We start from the raw sequence: 17,432 nt of genomic DNA on the forward strand, positions 1-17,432 counted from the left end.
GCCTTCTGGCAAAGTTGTACAAATGGCTTTCCTATATCATCTAACCTTCCCTGTGCTCCTTTCCTGTTATTAATTAATAACTGGGTTAATTTCAAAGGTATCCTATAGAGTCCATAGTAGTAAGTCTGTAACCCTCAGTCCAACCAATTAAAGCCAATTAAAAGTATGAAGGAACTGGCAGAGACCTTAAAACACCTTCTAATTACACCACACCTGATGCAGAACTAGTCAGAGTGGACTGGAGTTTAGGATGGCACTTGACTAGCCAATGTGGGGAAGCTAGGGAAGCTCAAGAGTTTAAAGTGTGTGTTTTTTTTAATTTTTTTTATTTGAAATATTCTTTCCAAATTTAAGCATTTTAAGATTGCTGACATTCTTTGCTCCCCCACTTCATAAGGTTAGAAGGTCATAACGATATTCTTTGAGAATTCTCCTAGACACTTCTGACCTTTGCATTTTTCCTTTCTTTCAGGGTCAATGATTGTATCTTGCGGGTGAACGAGGTGGATGTGTCAGAGGTTTCCCACAGTAAAGCGGTGGAGGCCCTCAAAGAGGCAGGTTCTATTGTTCGGCTGTACGTGCGTAGGAGGCGACCCATTCTGGAGACTGTTGTGGAAATCAAACTGTTCAAGGGACCTAAAGGTAATAAAACCATAAATGACTCACAGTAGGACCCAGTGACAAACCATTTTGTTAAAGTTTATGCTATAACCCATCTATGATGTACTCTCTTCTTTTATCCTCCAATATTCAGTTTATAACAAGAGATCTGGAATCCTGCAATAGTGGTTATTATGAGTGGTTATCAAAACTCTAAATCTGAACTCAGACAAGGAAAGAATACATTTATGTAAGAATGTCCTTACAAATAATAATAACAATAAACATTTATATATTTTTCTGTAAATTTTACATCCTAGTGGATCATCATGACTTGACTGGCATATTAATACTACCTAATTTTTCAGATATAAATGGTTAACCCTCTCATTTGGAAAAATAGTAGCAATGATAATAATAATAATTGAAACAGTCTATCCTGAAATAACAATTATATTTTTATAACACTTATGGATTTGTTTTGATTTTGTAATACTCAATCTGTAATCTGTTATACCCAAATACTAAATAACATTTTATATTTGCAATAGTCAAAATAAGTTAAAATATATTTTTTAAATGTTCAAAAAAATTACCTCTCTTGAGGTAATTGCAGTAACCCTGGGAAAAATCACATAAACAGTGAGATGAATAATTGTTTTAATTTTTAGGAATAGTCCTTGGAGCTCTGCTTCTCAGAATGATGACATTCAATATTAGTTTAAAAGTATTTTACATATTTTAAAAAAATCTAATAACTGGCTTAAGTGTTTTAAATATTTTAGAAGAGTATGAGTTGATAGTTACTATAATATTTTAGTAAATCACTTCTCTTTCCTTTAAAATCTATTTTATCTCTAATGCAATATGCTATTGAAAATAATAGCTATACAATCTTCTCTGGGAGGCTGAAGTGGATGGGATTTAAAATATCAGAAAAGCCAAACAGAACTAAATTTAAAAGCCTAGTTCTTTCATGTACTAGCAGATTGACATTGATTGGACCAATCTCCTCATTATCAAATAGATACCATATTGGTAGAGCTATACCATGGGGTATATGAGAATTAAGTAGTTAACTAATATCTGATATGTGATGAGCACTAGAGCTTGCTGGTTAAAAGTGCAGACTCCAGAGCCAAAAACTAGTTATGAACCCAAGGCCTTGTTAAAATAAAAATTAAAAACCAAAATAAGAGGGAATAAGTGTTCATTTTAGATAAAAAAGTATTGTACTTCTAGAAGCACTGATTCAGACAGAAACCCAAATAGCATTACAATTATGAGGTGAAGGCAGGGGGTATTTATGAGAAAGGAAAGGGAAATAATTACATAAATAGAAGGAAGGAATTTCTATCGGAGCTAATTATTTAGGGATAGAATTTCTATATGTACAAATAAGCTGGTTTATTTTCTAACTATTCAGGATGGTGCTAATTCTAAAGAATGTCCTTAATTTGCAGTCTTCTTAGTCAAAATGTCTGCTTTGTTTATTAGCTTTACAAACAGTTGTTTGGAATATAAGGCTGGGTTGGCCCAATCCCCAGGTTATTTTTCCCATTTCAAACATTCCAACAGTTTGAGGTGTTAAGACCAGCAAGGCAGTTCCTCTGGGATGGTGGCTTTGACTCCATTTTGAAATGTCTCCATTTACATCATTTTTTCACATTCTGCAGCTTACTAGTTCTTTGACCTCGGGCAAATTGCTTAAAATTTCTGAGCTCTAATTTTCTCTCCTACAAAATGTGAATAGTAATAGTGTTTGCCCCTAGAGATGTTCTGAGGTTTAGATGAGTCAATTCACATAGTGGCACAAAATGACTTCTCAATAAATATTAGCTACATTTACACGTTATTTGTAGTATTCATTGCTACATATTTTTTTGGCCTTCATAACAATTATTTGGCAATGTGATGAAAATACTCAAAAATTCTTCATGGGCTGAATTAAAATGCATTAGAACCCCAGAATTAAATCTGAAAATGAAAACAAAATAAAAGAAGTCAAGCATTTCCATACACAGTGTCTGGTAGTATGAAAAGAAAGGACTTCCCATCCTACAAGTTTACTAAGTCATATTTGCAAGGAACTCTAAAGCAGAACAAAATGAACATTTCATTATTTCTATTAAAAAAGATATACTATCCTATCTAATAATAGACAAACATGGTAATTGACTGAACCTTTGCTATGCCTCCCATTGGCTAATCAGCACGATATGCAAATTAACCCAACCAATATGGCGGCCGGCAGCCACACAGTTGAAGCAAGCAGAAGGCTCTGCCAGGGCCCGGCTCTGAGCTGCAAAAGCAACAAAGTTTCAATTATAGAAGCTAAACAAACCCCAGATACCTGCTTTCAGCCAGCCCTGGCCACGGAGATGGAGCGAGTAAGAGCCGGCTCTCAGCTCCAGTGACGGCAACAACGTTTCAATTATAGAAGGTAAATAAATCCCAGAATAAAGAAAAATGAAAAAGAAAAAAAGGAGAGGCTGGGAGCTTCAGTCACCGGCCAGCCTGAAAATGGCCCTCAGCCCCTCACCGAGACTGGCCAGGCACCCAAGTGGGGACCCCCACCCTGAAGGGGGTGTGACCAGTTGCAAACAGCCATCAGCCCCTCACCCAGGCTGTCCAGGAACCCAAGAGGGACCCCCACCCTGACCCGGCACACCCTTCAGGGCAAACCAGCCAGCCCCCACCCGTGCACCAGGCCTCTATCCTATATAGTAAAAGGGTAATATGCAAACTGACCCTAACAGCAGAAAGTCTGGGAATGATTGGTCACTATGACATACACTGACCACCAGGGGGCAGATGCTCAATGCAGGAGCTGCCCTCTGGTGGTCAGTGCACTCCCACATGGGGGAGCTCTGCTCAGCCACAACCCAGGCTGATGGCTGTCAGCACAGCAGTGGTGGCAGGAGCCTCTCCTGCCTTCTCAGCAGCGCTAAGGATGTCCGACTGCAGCTTAAGTCTGCTCCTCGCTGGCAAGTGGACATCCCCCGAGGGCTGCTGGGCTGCCAGAGGGATGTCTGATTGCCAGCTTAGGCCCAATCCCCCAGGGAGCAGGCCTAAGCCAGCAGGTGGTCATCCCCCAAGGGTCCCAGACTGCAAGAGGGCACAGGCCGGGCTGAGGGACACCCCCCCCCCCACGAGTGCACAAATTTTTGTGCACCCGGCCTCTAGTCTATAGAAATAAAAGGCTAATATGCTAAGTGTCCCTCGAACCGTTTGACCAGTTGCTATGATGCACACTGACTACCAGGAGGCAGACACTCAATGCAGGAGCTGCTGTGGCACACACTGGCTATTTACAAAGAAACGGCACTGACAAAGCAACACTCGGCTTCCCCCAAGTAGGACACAGGCCCCACCACCAGCCCGGAGGGACAGCCCACAAAATCACAGCCAAAGCTGCTGAGACTCCATGGCACAAAATGCAGCCCACAGCTCAGCCCAGCCCAGAAATGATTTCTGTGGGTGCCAGGTAATGACGTCACAAAGCAACTCCCAGCTTCCTCTCCCTAGTGACTAGCCTCCTTGGATATTTTTCAGCCCAAGAACATGACTTGCTTTATAGCCAAATGCAATCATTTTAAACTTTAACCAAATATCTGTGAAGTGTTTTCCCATGCCTCATCTCATTTGATCCTCACAGAAGTCCTGGAGTAGGTATATAGGAGATTCAAAGAATCCTATTTTCTTTTCATTAGCCAGAAAACAGAAATTTAGAAAGTTTAGAAAAGACACAACTAAAACGAAGTAAGAAATGGTGGACCTTGAAAATGACTTCAGGTTTTCTCACTGCACATAATATAGTCAAACACTGCTGCAGTTAAATATTTTACCCTTTTTCCTCCCTGCATGATCTACAATAATAATCTGCTTTTTGTTGATATTTACTGCTGTGTTGCTGACTATTACCTGAAAGAGAAGTTGAGGTGCTTCACTGGGCTGGAAAAAGTTTATCTACAGCAGAAAGCAGGTCTAATTAAGCAAGTTTATTCTGTATATATAAAAGACTAAGTTGGCTTGCATGTGCACGATACATATAAAGCTCTCGCTGGTGCCAATCACACGCATGTGTTTCGATCTGCCATTGTTGATGGTGAATTTGGTTGACATTTCTATTCTAGAGAAAGGGCAAATAACGATATTAAAATATTTCTTCTAATTAATTTCCTTTCAATGTGCACAAATCCATGCACTGGGCCACTAGTGTATAAATAATGCGTAGCTATTTCTATAGTTCAATTACCAGCAATTATTCAGCAAGGCCCTAAGGCAAATACTAGTTTTAAGCTCCCAGCAAAGCATTAGCATTCATTAGCAGGCCTCTAGCTAGCTGAGTCACTTGCTGACCTCCAGCTGCTCAGCAAAGCTCTTAAAGGCTAGAGAATCCATACACAGAACTCTTTAATTTTATAAGGAATACTTTTTTTAAATCTTTATCTTTGATATCAGAGCCCCCTCTGGCTGGTTTACTTGGCTCTGAACTGTTTTTCTCCTTTGATCCTGGAGTGGAGTAGGAATTTCCCTGGGACATGGAAGTACAGATGAACTTGAATCAACCAGAAATACCCAGGCAATAACCCAATGGCTGTACCCAGCATAGGGGCCATGGGGTTATACCTGGGCTTGGTTTACTGAGACAAGGAGAACAAGAGCACTGTGCGAACTAAATGTATATTCCTGAAAGCAGACTCCTGCCCAACCCCTGCAGAGTGGGGTAGTTCTGTTGGTCCTATTGGGATTGTGCTGGGCCAGTTATGCTTTTTTGTACTGTCACCATACAAAGGTCACAGATGGGGATATGTTTCTCTATATAAAGCTTATTGTTGTATTGGGAAAGTAACTGTTTTGGTCCTAGTTTAAATTCCTAATACCTATTACAGTGTCTTAAATGCAGGAAGTGCTGAATCAGAGTAAATTGAATAATTAAATTGGATGCTATCCTAAATCTGGTGATCCTTACAATCTTATCTTCACTTAGCACCTTTAATTCTTCATTTTTGAATGATGATATATTTAAAAGGAATTTTTACAAAGAGAGTGTATGGAGGACATCTCTAATAATGTAAACATTATAAATATTTTTTTTTTAAAAAAAAGACATTTTTACCAATGTTTAACTCATATTATGGAGGTTCTTCTGCACTGTAGGGGATGAAAATGTATCAGATGTGATTCTGATGGGAGAATCAGAAATTTCTAATGGGAAAGAGAGACATATAGTCAAATCACTTTAATGCAAACAGAATGAAATCAGCTGTGTGATAAAGTTTACTATTATTCCAGTGAGGCAAAAAGGAATATGTGGTTCACCTTAACCAGGAGAGACAAAATCCTCCAGAGAATTTAAACTTAATGCACCCACAGGTCCTTATCTGCCTTTATTGAGTATAAGCCACCTGGTGTTGTAGGCCAAGGTCAGCCACCGCCTGTGCCCTTCCTCTGGGTCACCCAGTATGACCTATAAAGCACTCTGTAGAAGGCTGCTACTTGTGCTGGACTTTGAGGTTCCCAGGGATAGACCAAGCTTCGAACCAAGGCTTGGGGTCTCTTGCCAAGAAGCATGGGCATGCCAAAGTCAGATCTGTTTGTTTGAGAGATTTTAGTTAAATCTGCAGCATGAGCCAAGACAGGCCATTTTTATGCAAGAGCCACTGGAACTGGCTGGGTGACCTGACAAGTTGGATGGTATGGGGTCTCAGGTAATTACCAGTCCCAGGCTAACAGTGTCTATGGAGACTCAGATATGGTGCCCACCTGCCAGCTCTGTTGAGGGAGGGCTCAGCAAAGGAATAATGGCCTCTGCCAACATGTCTGTCTAGGACAGCGGTTCTCAGCCTGTGGGTCGCGACCCCTTTGGGGGTCGAACAACCCTTTCACAGGGGTCGCCGAAGACCATCAGAAAACACATATATAATTACATACTGTTTTTGTGATTAATCACTATGCTTTAATTATGTTCAATTTGTAACAATGAAAATACATCCTGCATTTTCATTACGATTCATAACGGTAGCAAAATTACAGTTATGAAGTAGCAACGACAATAATTTTATGGTTGGAGGTCACCACAATATGAGGAACTGTATTAAAGGGTCGTGGCATTAGGAAGGTTGAGAACCACTGGTCTAGGAGAAAGCTGCCCAGCCAGACAATCCAGTTCATCCTCATATGCCCTTGTTACATTTTGAGCTGCTGCTCTAATGCTGAATTTCAGAGTGAGTTAGTCTAAGTCCCTGGCACAGGACCTTTAAAAGGAACTGCCTGGGTATGGGACCAGCCCATTCTGCATCTCCACTTCTCCTACCAGTCTCCACGTGGTTCTTCTTTATATCTTCAGTTATATGACTTCTGTTGAGTTAGATTTCAGGTTGTTCTCAATGAAGGTTGTTCTGTAGTTTAACTGTAATTTTTATGTGGTTGTGGGAGGATGTGAGTACTGGCATTTACCTATGCCACCATCTTGCCCAAAAGCTCTATTAACTCAATTTTATGGACATTTTTAATGCCCAGACTATTTTTATTTTGGGATTTGTTTTTGGTTTTGTTTGTTTTTACATGGGATACAAGGTAAACAATGTTATTCCTTCCTGTTGTAAAAATAAAATATGAAGGGATTCTTTAAGAGAATAATTTTTGGCAAAATTAAATTTCCAGTTTTTCAATTCTATACCTTGTGTTTATTCCATATTTGTACAAATTCCTATTTCTGAAATGACCTTGTGTATATAATTCTGTCTTTGTAGCAGGGTTAACCTTCCCAATATTCAATTGGAATCATTCAGCTGGCCATTTATGACCATGTATTTCAGTAATGAATATTTGAGTAATATGCAATAGTTTTAGAATGTCTTTTCTTAACAATATATAAAAATTTTCCTCACCTCACAGTTACAAATTTGGTCATTGCAAGCAGCTGGGTTGGCAGTGTGTGGGCAGTCTGTTGAAGAAAAAAAAAAGGATAATTATATACAGGAAGCAGTGATTAGGCAAATCCATTTAGACTTGCCAAGCAACCAGAAATAGGCAAGGAAGAAAATCTTCCTTGTGGTTTCCAATAGGTTTGCAATAAAAGTCTTTCTAGTGACTTTCCCAAGAACACGCTAAGTCATAACTTCTACGTGTTATCAGAAAATTGTGTGAGTTGTGTGTACGTTCTTAAACATCATTAAGTAGCTATGGGACCTGGAGCAAATAGTTTAACCTATTTGTGCTTCAGCTTCCTCATATGAAAAATTGATATATTTAAGTATCTAATTGGTAAGGTTATTTTCAGGATAATAATTGTAAATTCTCAATGCATGCTTATAATATATATATATATATATATATATATATATATATATATATTACATATATTTGAGTAATATATATTATATATATTTGAGTATTAATCTTTGTTGAATTAATGAACTGAAAGTTAATTAAAAGTTTTGAATATTTAGCAGTTTCAGATGGAGTCAAAATATATTTTTGTATGTTAACTCAGATCTCTGCATACACACACACACACACACATATGTGTGTGTGTGTGTATACTAATAAAAGACAAACATGCAAATTGACTGTACTTTTGCTATGCCTTAAGCCACGCCCACCCACCAATCAGAGCAACTATATGCAAATTAACCCAACCAAGATGGAGGCCGGCAGCCACAGAGCTGGAGCAAGCAGGAGGTTTGCTTGCTCCAGTGATGGAGGAAGCCAAGCTTCCTCGCCTGCCTCAGCCTGGCTCTGAGCTCTACTGAAAGCAACAAAGTTTTAATTATAGAAGGTAAACAAACCCCAGATACCTGCTTTCAGCCAGCTGTGGCCATGGAGCTGGAGCGAGCAGGAGTGGGTTGCCCCTGGTGATGGAGGAAGCCAAGCTTTCCGCAGGCCTCCACTAAAGGCAACAAAGTTTCAATTATAGAAGGTAAATAAATCCCAGAATAAAAAAAAATAAAAAGAAAAAAAGGAGAGGCTGGGAGCTTACGTCACCAGGGTGCTTGACCAGCCTGAAAATGGTCCTCAGCCCCTCACCCAAACTGGCCAGGCACCCCAGTGGGGACCCTCCACCCTAAAGGAGGTGTGGCCAGCCTGAAAACAGCCATCAGCCCCTCACCCAGGCTGGCCAAACCTCCATGGGGTGAGGGTCTCCACTGGGGTGGACATCCTCCAAGGGGTCCCACACTGCAAGAGGGCATAGGCTGGGCTGAGGGACCCTCCAAGTGCACAAATTTTTGTGCACCAGGCCTCTAGTGTGTGTGTGTATATATATATATATATATATATATATATATATATATATATATATACACACACACACACACATATACAAAAGCTAGTGATGTTAACATTGTATGTGCACATACACTGAGTGGCCAGATTATTATGACCACCTGACTTTTGTAGGCAAATTAGCTATAATTTTGCGCTGAAGTTGCTAGAGGGCTACACCATTATAAATAGGGAAGCAGGTTGTTTACCACAACAGTAGAAGTGATTTTTTTTCTGAAGATATGGGTAAACAACGTGATTTATCAGCCTTTGAACGTGGAATATATTTGAACGTGAGTGGACAGATTATTATGACCACCCCATCAGTACTTCGTTGGGCCACCTTTTGCCTTCAATAATGCAACGATTCTTCTTGGCATTGACTCCACAAAATGTTGAAAGGTGATGCGAAGAATCTAACACCATGCCTGATGAATAGCACTGTCCAGTTCTGTGAGATTTGATGGTTGTGGAACCATCTGCCTGATGGTTCTTTTAACTTTGTCCCACAAGTGCTCAATTGAATTGAGATCTGGTGATTGTGGAGGCCACCTAAGCAAGATAAAGTCTCCCTCATGTTCTTGAAACTACTCCTGCACAATATGAGCACCGTGGCATGGCACATTGTCTTGTTGGAAGAAGCCATCTCCATTGGTATACACCATTAACATGATAGGATGAACTTGATCAGCAACAATACTTAGGTATGTTGTGCTATTCAGACGTTGTTCCACACAAATTAAAGGGCCCAAATCATGCCAGGAAAACATGCCCCAAACCATAACACTGCCCCCACCAGCTTGAAGGGTTGTACTCATGCATGTGGGGTGCATTCCTTCATGCTGTTTCCACCAAATTCTCACTCTGCCATCTGCATGATGAAACTGGAAACGTGATTCATCGGACCACATGACTTTTGTCCAATGCTCGACTGTCCAATCCTTGTGTTCCTGTGCGAATTGGAGACGTTTTATCTTGGTAACTGCAGACAGCAAAGGTGTTCGAACAGGCCTTCAGCTTCCATATCCCGTATGATGCAGTGTATGGTGAATTTGCCTACAAACATCAGGTGGTCATAATAATCTGGCCACTCACGTTCAAATATATTTCACATTCAAAGGCTGTTAAATTGCGTTGTTTACCCATATCTTCAGAAAAAAAAGTCACTTCTACTGTCGTGGTAAACAACCTGCTTCCCTATTTATAATGGTCTGGCCTTCTAGCAACTTCAGCATGAAATTATAGCTAATTTGCCTACAAACGTCAGGTGGTCATAATAATCTGACCACTCAGTGTATGTCATAAATGCAGCTGTGCTTTACTCTCTAGCTTGATACAAATTTATTTTTAACAGTCTGAGTTATGATATGGCATATGAATCTATATTTTATGAAAACGTGCATTTTTACTTGTATATATTTTTCTTTAGTTTTTCTATTTTGGACATATATTTCAATAGACTTTGTGTATAGAAATATCTTAAGTGTGTTGAAAATTAGCCTCATGATGTCTCAACACCAGTCTCCTGTATATCCCCCTCACTGGGGCAATATGTTCCTCCTTCTGACCTCTCCATTTGTGTTAAGGATTGTCCTAGTCACCCACATTAAAAGACTCAAAGTCATTTTTTTATTCTTTTCTCTTTTTTTGCTGCCTCTATCTAATCAGGCATCATGTCCTTTGGAAGCTACCTCTAACATAATTAGTTATTTCTTTAAATTATCTACTGCCACTACTATGGTGCTTATATCTTTATTATATAGGGTGGGAAAAAGCAGGTTTACATTTGTTCATATGGAAAGCAAAACAATTAATTAATAATATAATACAAGATAAACTCTGTTTTGCATACTCACAACTGTAAACCTACATTTGCAAAACCTTGTATTTTGTCTTGCCTACTGTAGTAGACTACATTACCAATCCCTCCCTACATACCTGTTCTAAATCAATCTTCCAGAAATCACAGCTCTACTCATTGTTCTCCCATGCTTCAAAGTCGCCAGTGGTTTTGCAATGTCACTAAGTAAAAGTCTAAATTTCTTGCTATAGCATTTCACAGCCTCGATGATCTCCTCTCCTCCAGCAACAAGATTTACTTTGAGCCTTCTCTTCTCCCATTCGTGCAGCTCCTTATCCAGGTGAGCTGGACTACATACAATTTCTTAAACACATGCCTCCAGGCCTGTGCTCATCCCTTTCCCCTTAGGAATGCCTTCTCTTACCACTGTGACCACTACCTGTTGACATCATCATATCTATCCCCCACAAGCCAAGCCAGTTCAATACTACCTTCTCTACAAAGCTATCACTAATTGACCCAAACAAAAGCAATATTTCACTCCTATTAACTTCTAACGTACTTTAGTCCTCCCTCTTCTTTGTTTTGTTGTTTTTTGTTGTTGTTGTTTTTGTTTTGTTTTTTTGCTAATCCTCACCCCGGGATATTTTTCCATTGATTTTTTTTAGGGAGAGTGGAAGAGAGAGGGAAAGACAGAGAGAAACATTGATTGGTGCCTCTTGCACAAGCCCAGATCAGAGCCTGGGCCGAGGAGGTGCCTGAAACCAAGATATGTGCCCTTGACCAAAATCGAACCCAGAACCCTTTGGTCCACAGGCCGATGCTCTATCCACTGAGCTAAACCAGCTATGGCCTCCCTCTTTTTTAGTTGCCAGGCCATCTAAGCTATTCTCAGGACATAGAAAGGATAGATAATAATAACTCATTTTAAGGAGATTAACAAGCTGCTAATTCTAACACTTAAGACACTGAGTCATGATCTCTACTCTCTGCTAAATTCAGAGAATTTAGTGAATGCTTAAAAGGAAAATAACAGAACTATGTTGAGTCTGTGACCAAATCTGAATAGAAATGGGAATAGTTAGGGTGAAGAGATGAAGGAGAGTCCAAGACAAATGATGGGTGTCACTGCATTGGAGCAACATTGATAAGCAATGCCAAGATAGCAGCTAAGTATTTCACTGTCGGGAGGAGTCCCTTAAGAGGGCAGCCCTTGTGTCGGCCCATTTATTTTCATAATTTACAGAAACTCTCTGTTCAAGAGCTGGAGGAAAAACAGTGTTTGGAGCATCTAGCAGTTTGCTTAACAGGCTCATCAACCAAAAACCAATTTCCAAGTTATTGGAGCTTTTTTATATAATTTTTTTCTTAATAGCCTGTGTGACACATATATTGTCCAGCTTGGTAAAATATCAACTTGACATGTGTCCCAAATCACAGACAATTTATCAAGTATCTAAGTTGAAGGTGTCCAGATTGACTATATCTGCATACTCATTTGCTTTCTCTACTCCACCCTTGTTCCTCCATCTGTTCTTGTCTTTTCTCTCTGACACTAAAATGAACACAGTGAACTTCCTCAGTGTTGATGTGAGAAACCCATCTGACAGTTTTCAGAGGTGGTCACTGGATAAGCTGACTATTCCACAACTTGATATTGTTATGTAGTCCTAGAGCTGCATTGAGCAAAATAGGTGCCCAGCGAACACTGATGAACTAAGACTTCCTTTATACATAGTACAGAGATTGCCTGCATTGAAATTCTTCCTTTTATTTCCTCTGTCCATGGATAGCTTTGCTGATAAACTGCTATCACCTGACTACCACAGTTGGGAATGTGTAAGTTTTGCAAAGTTTTTGGTTGTCCAGAATTCAGCTGTTTATACCAAGGCAGTTCAGTAGACCACTGGGTAAAAACTAAACACAAAGGTTATGCAACTGTTTTGAATACTAGCATCCACCATTTACTGCATCAAGTATTTCCCTTTTTCTTGGCTTGGGGTAAATTATAATTTGTATTTGTTTTTTAATGCATGTGCAAATTGTGTCTCTGAATGCAGGGCACAGTTTACTCTTTATTCAGGCCCATGTCCTGGGCCCTGAGTTCTAAGTGGTAGGTAGACTTATTTGTGGTAAAAGGCCATTCTTAACAATGGTTTGACTCTTAGTAAGAACAAATGGAAAACGTAGCTGTTTGGCATGAGGTCTCAAAACACTGCATGTTCCTTTCAGTGCTAAAAATGGTTTTAGTCCTTTTGATTTACCAAAATTGTTCCCTTGAGGACACAGGGAGATTTGCGTGAGTGCATGGGTAGTGCAACCTTTTATTGAAAGATAATATCCACAGTCAAAAAGAAAATGCCTTAACTATTTGTGTTACATCAGGGAAATAGTCTTGAAAATAAATTGTGGTTAAATCACCATTCTCCATTTTTGCCAAAAGAATAAGTCCTTATAACACATTGATGAATTCACCTTGTTCCTAGGCACTTTCTATAGAATTTCTTGAATATGTACATGGTTCTTTTCTGATTATTTCTGGATAAAAGATATGTGTTGTGGATTGGATGCTCTTTTTTTCAGGTAATGTTTGGTCAGTCTTCATAACGATATCTGCAAAAAGTTCTTTCCTGAGACCTCATAGCAAATGATTTTTATTCAAGAAAAAAACAAACTACAAATATTGCCCTATAATCCCCAATGTTTTGTACATTATAACATTACTAGAGGCCCAGCACATGAAATCATGCACGGGTAGGGCCCCTAGGCCTAGCCTGTGATCAGGGCCATCTTCTACCCTCTTGCCAGTCCCCAGTCCCACCCAACCACCGCCCACCCCAGTTCCCATGGTTCCCCATCACCATCCAGCAAAGGAAGCCTGAGGGTCAGGAGAGGGACCAAGAGGTCAGCCATTCAGCCGCTCACCAGTCCACAGTCCCGCCCCTCCCCTGACACCCACCCTGGTTCCCAGTTCACCATCTGGCGATCTATCGGAGCCTGTGGGCCAGGGGGAGGGACCAAGAGGTCTGCCTTCCCCCCACTTGCCAGTCCCGCCCCACTGACACCCACCCTGGTTCCCCCATGGTTCCCTGTTGGCCATCCAGCGATCTGAGCCTGCGGGCTCAGGGGAGGGACCGAATGCACCTCATAGGGACTGGTTGATCGGTCATTCTGGTCATTACACCGTTATGGTCGCTGGCCTTTTATTATATAGGATAGGAGGGTAAAACAATTGATTATGTTTGTGAATCCTTTTGGAAATTAAGAAATAAAGCCATACCTCTGAGCTGTTCTTTGGGGCTAAGATGTGGCCATTGTGTTCTTGTTTTTAGTTTATTTCTTTGTAGTTTTAGGCTAGTTCATAATTTTAACAGAATTTATAATCAGTCACTCCTTGAACAAATATTTAAAGTTAAAAATATTTTTACCATGGAAATGTCAGATTTAACAAATGCATTGTACTGAATGTAGTTTGTTTTATTGACATTCAAACGTTATATAATTCACACAGAAAACTCTGTTGACCTAGCTGTGAATTTAATTTGCTGAGGTAAATATTTACCTGCATAGTATTTTTAAAAGTTTTAAAAAGGAATTGTGTTGCCATGATAAATACTATGACTAGAATTCTTTCTGATTTATGTTCAACAGCAAATCAATTTCATGAAGACTTTAAGATTTGAACCAGCACCAAAGTTTAAATCTTTACTTTACCTAACTACCAAATGGGCATATTAAGTTGCTTCCTTGATGATTGGAAGGATGAAATGAGATAACTGGTACATCTCAGTGCCCAATAAATTTAAATTGGTATTCTTCCTCATTTACTTTCTTAAGAAGGAAATAAGTGCAGAAAATAATCATCCATTCACTCGATAAATATTTTATTTTAAAAAACAATTATGAAACTAACCAGTTATAAGTTCTAAATAAAAGGAATGACAATAATAGAGAAGTTTTGGGTTCTCTCCCAAATACCTTCTTAGAACCCTGGCATTCATCTGGACTGAAATAATGCAGGTCTCCTCAGCTAGCTGGTACTGCCTTCATGCTCAATTCATCATGGTCTGCTAACTAATGTAAATGAATTTACATTTTGGTTCCCAACTCATCAACCAGTGTACATTAAATCCTTATCCTTTTATAGCACATTGGCATCCAATAAAATCAAAGTTTGCAGTATTTTTATTCATGGACCATGACTCCGAATGCTATTAGCTGCCAGTCAAAAGCCTTGTAATACATGAACTTTGTCTCTGAGCATAAGTCAATTGCAGCTGGGTATGTGGGCATTTTATCCCTTATAGAATAGCAAATAACAACAATAAAATAAGATCTCTATTTTTAATATCTATAAATAAAGCCAAGTTAGGGATTTTTAAACATGGAATATGCTGTGGATTAGCCAGTTATGAGATTCCTCCAGGAATCTACTGAAAGTTGAAAATTTGCACAATAAGATGATAGTAGGAAAGGTGAGAATTGTCAGTTAAGGCAAAAAGGAGAGCAGTTAGGAAGAAGGAAGAGTAAAAATAACAAAGGAAATAGACTAGGCACATTTTTCTAGGTGAGTCAGTGCCTTATCGCCATGAATGAAGAAGACATATAATTTGTTCCAAATAGGCCATCAGTCTTATGAAGAAAGAGTTCAGTAATTACTTCCCAGGAATCTAAAAATATTTGTTGAGTCATATGGGAAAACTTAACCTTCATAGATGCATTCATTTGAATCAACTGAATGTGGTGGCAGGTTTTTTTAAAGTAATTTTCATATGCAAGAATTCTTAGGTGTCAAATATCTAATCTCTCAAAGCACACACATTTGCTCATGTATTTAACAAAACATTAATTGATCGCCTATGACTATAGAACTAAAAGTTGGGAATAAAGAAATGGTGTAAGCTCAAAGGGGATAGTGGTTCTAATATAGTGTGTGAAATGTATGTATGCATAGGTAATTACATTATCACTGGGTAAATATTTGCATAGGCTTTTCCAAGGAAACCTTGACCAAGACTTCAACTTCTGCTTTAATGCTCCAGGAAGAAACAAGTTTCTTTATATATATACACATACTAGAGGCCCGGTGCACAAAAATTTGTACACTGGCGGGGGGAGGGGCGGGGGGTGTCCCTCAGCCCCACTTGTGCCCTCTCACAGTCTGGGACCCCTCGGGAGATAACGACCTGCTGCATTAGGCCCACTCCTGAGTGGCAGAGGGCAAGCCCAATCCCTAGGTGCCTGCCCCGCAGCACCTGGTCGGGCTCAGAGCAGGGCTGATTGGGGAGTTGGGGCGCCGCCCCCTGTCATGCACAGAGCAGGGCAGATCAGGAGGTTGCGATGCCACCCTCAGTCACGCTCAGGGCAGGGCCAATTGGGGGGTTGGGGCGCCGCCCCCTGTCACACTCAAGGCATGGCCGATGGGGAGGTTGGGGCGCCGCCCCATCACCCACAGAGCAGGGCCGATCAGGGGGTTGGGGCACTACCCCCTGTCACACTCAGGGCAGGGCCGATGGGGAGGTTGCAGCTCCACCCTGTCACACACAGAGCAAGGGCCCTTGGGGGGGTTGGGAGGCCGCACCCTGTCACACACAGAGCAGGGCCGATCAGGGGGTTGGGGTGCCTTCCCCTGTCATGAACAGAGCAGGGTGGATAGGGAGGTTGTGGCCCTGCCCCCTGTCACACACAGAGCCACAGGGCAATCAGGGGGTTTGGGCACTGCCCCCTGTCACGCTGCTCCAGAGGCCAGGAGGCCTCGCGGCTCCGCTGATCCCGGTGCTGGGAGACACATTACCCTTTTACTATATAGGATAGAGGCCTGTTGCATGGGTGGGGGCTGGCTGGTTTGCCCTGAAGGGTGACCTGGATCAGGGTGGGGGTCCCACTTGGGTGCCTGGCCAGCCTGGATGAGGCAATGATGGCTGTTTGCATCTGGTCACACCCCCTTCAGGGTGGGGGTCCCCACTGGGGTGCCTGGACAGTCTGGGTGAGGGGCTGAGGGCCGTTTTCAGGCTGGCGGGTGACTGAAGCTCCCAACCGCTCCTTTTTTCCTTTTTATTTTTATTCTTGGATTTATGGCTGTCACTGGAGCTGAGAGCCGGCTTTACCTGTGAGATCTCGCTGCTGAAAGCAGGTTTCTGGCTTTGTTTACTTTCTGTATTTGAAACTTTGTTGCGACTCCAGCTCTGAGATCCCGGCTGACTGAAAGCAGGTTTCTGGGGTTTTGTTTAGCTTCTATATTTGTAACAATGTTTCTTAGCAGCTCAGAGCCCAGCAGTGGCAGGTGGGGAACGTTGGAGTCCTCCGTCACTGAAGCAAGCAAGCCTCCTGTTCGTGTCAGTAACCTGGCTGCCGGCCGCCATCTTGGCTGGCAGTTAATTTGCATATCACCCTGATTAGCCCATATGAAGGGTAGCGGATGTACGGCTAATTACCATGTTTCTCTTTTATTAGATAGGAGGATATATATTGATTTTTTTACAGAGAGGAAGGGAGAGGAATAGAGAGTTAGAAACATCGATGAGAAACATTGAACAGCTGCCTCCTGCACACCCCCTACTGGGGATGGATGTGCCTGCAACCAAGGTACATTCCTTTGACCAGAATCAAACCTGGGACCCTTCAGTCCACAGGCCGATGCTCTACCCACTGAGCCAAACTGGTTAGGGCAAGAAACAACTTTCTAACACTGTGGTAGCTGTTCACTTGGGACACTGCCCCAATTATTGGATTTGTTTTTCCTATACTGTCCAGTAATGTT

General features: G+C 41.0%; 1 protein-coding gene across 11 annotated transcripts in view; it reads left to right on the forward strand.

Annotated features, from left to right (window-relative positions):
- The window catches only part of DLG2 (discs large MAGUK scaffold protein 2), an 884,334-nt gene that overhangs the window by 342,006 nt on the left and 524,896 nt on the right, over positions 1-17,432 (forward strand). For all 11 annotated transcript variants that reach the window (XR_009454391.1, XM_059708253.1, XM_059708256.1 and 8 more), the window contains exon 5: positions 473-642. Coding sequence is in view for 10 of the 11 variants with exons in the window: in XM_059708253.1 (XP_059564236.1) it covers positions 473-642 (170 nt within the window). In the remaining variant the exon portion in view is untranslated. The remainder of the gene's footprint in view (positions 1-472; positions 643-17,432) is intronic.

The sequence above is a fragment of the Myotis daubentonii genome, chromosome 9, assembly GCF_963259705.1.
Source record: "Myotis daubentonii chromosome 9, mMyoDau2.1, whole genome shotgun sequence".
Taxonomy (NCBI): Eukaryota; Metazoa; Chordata; class Mammalia; order Chiroptera; family Vespertilionidae; genus Myotis; species Myotis daubentonii.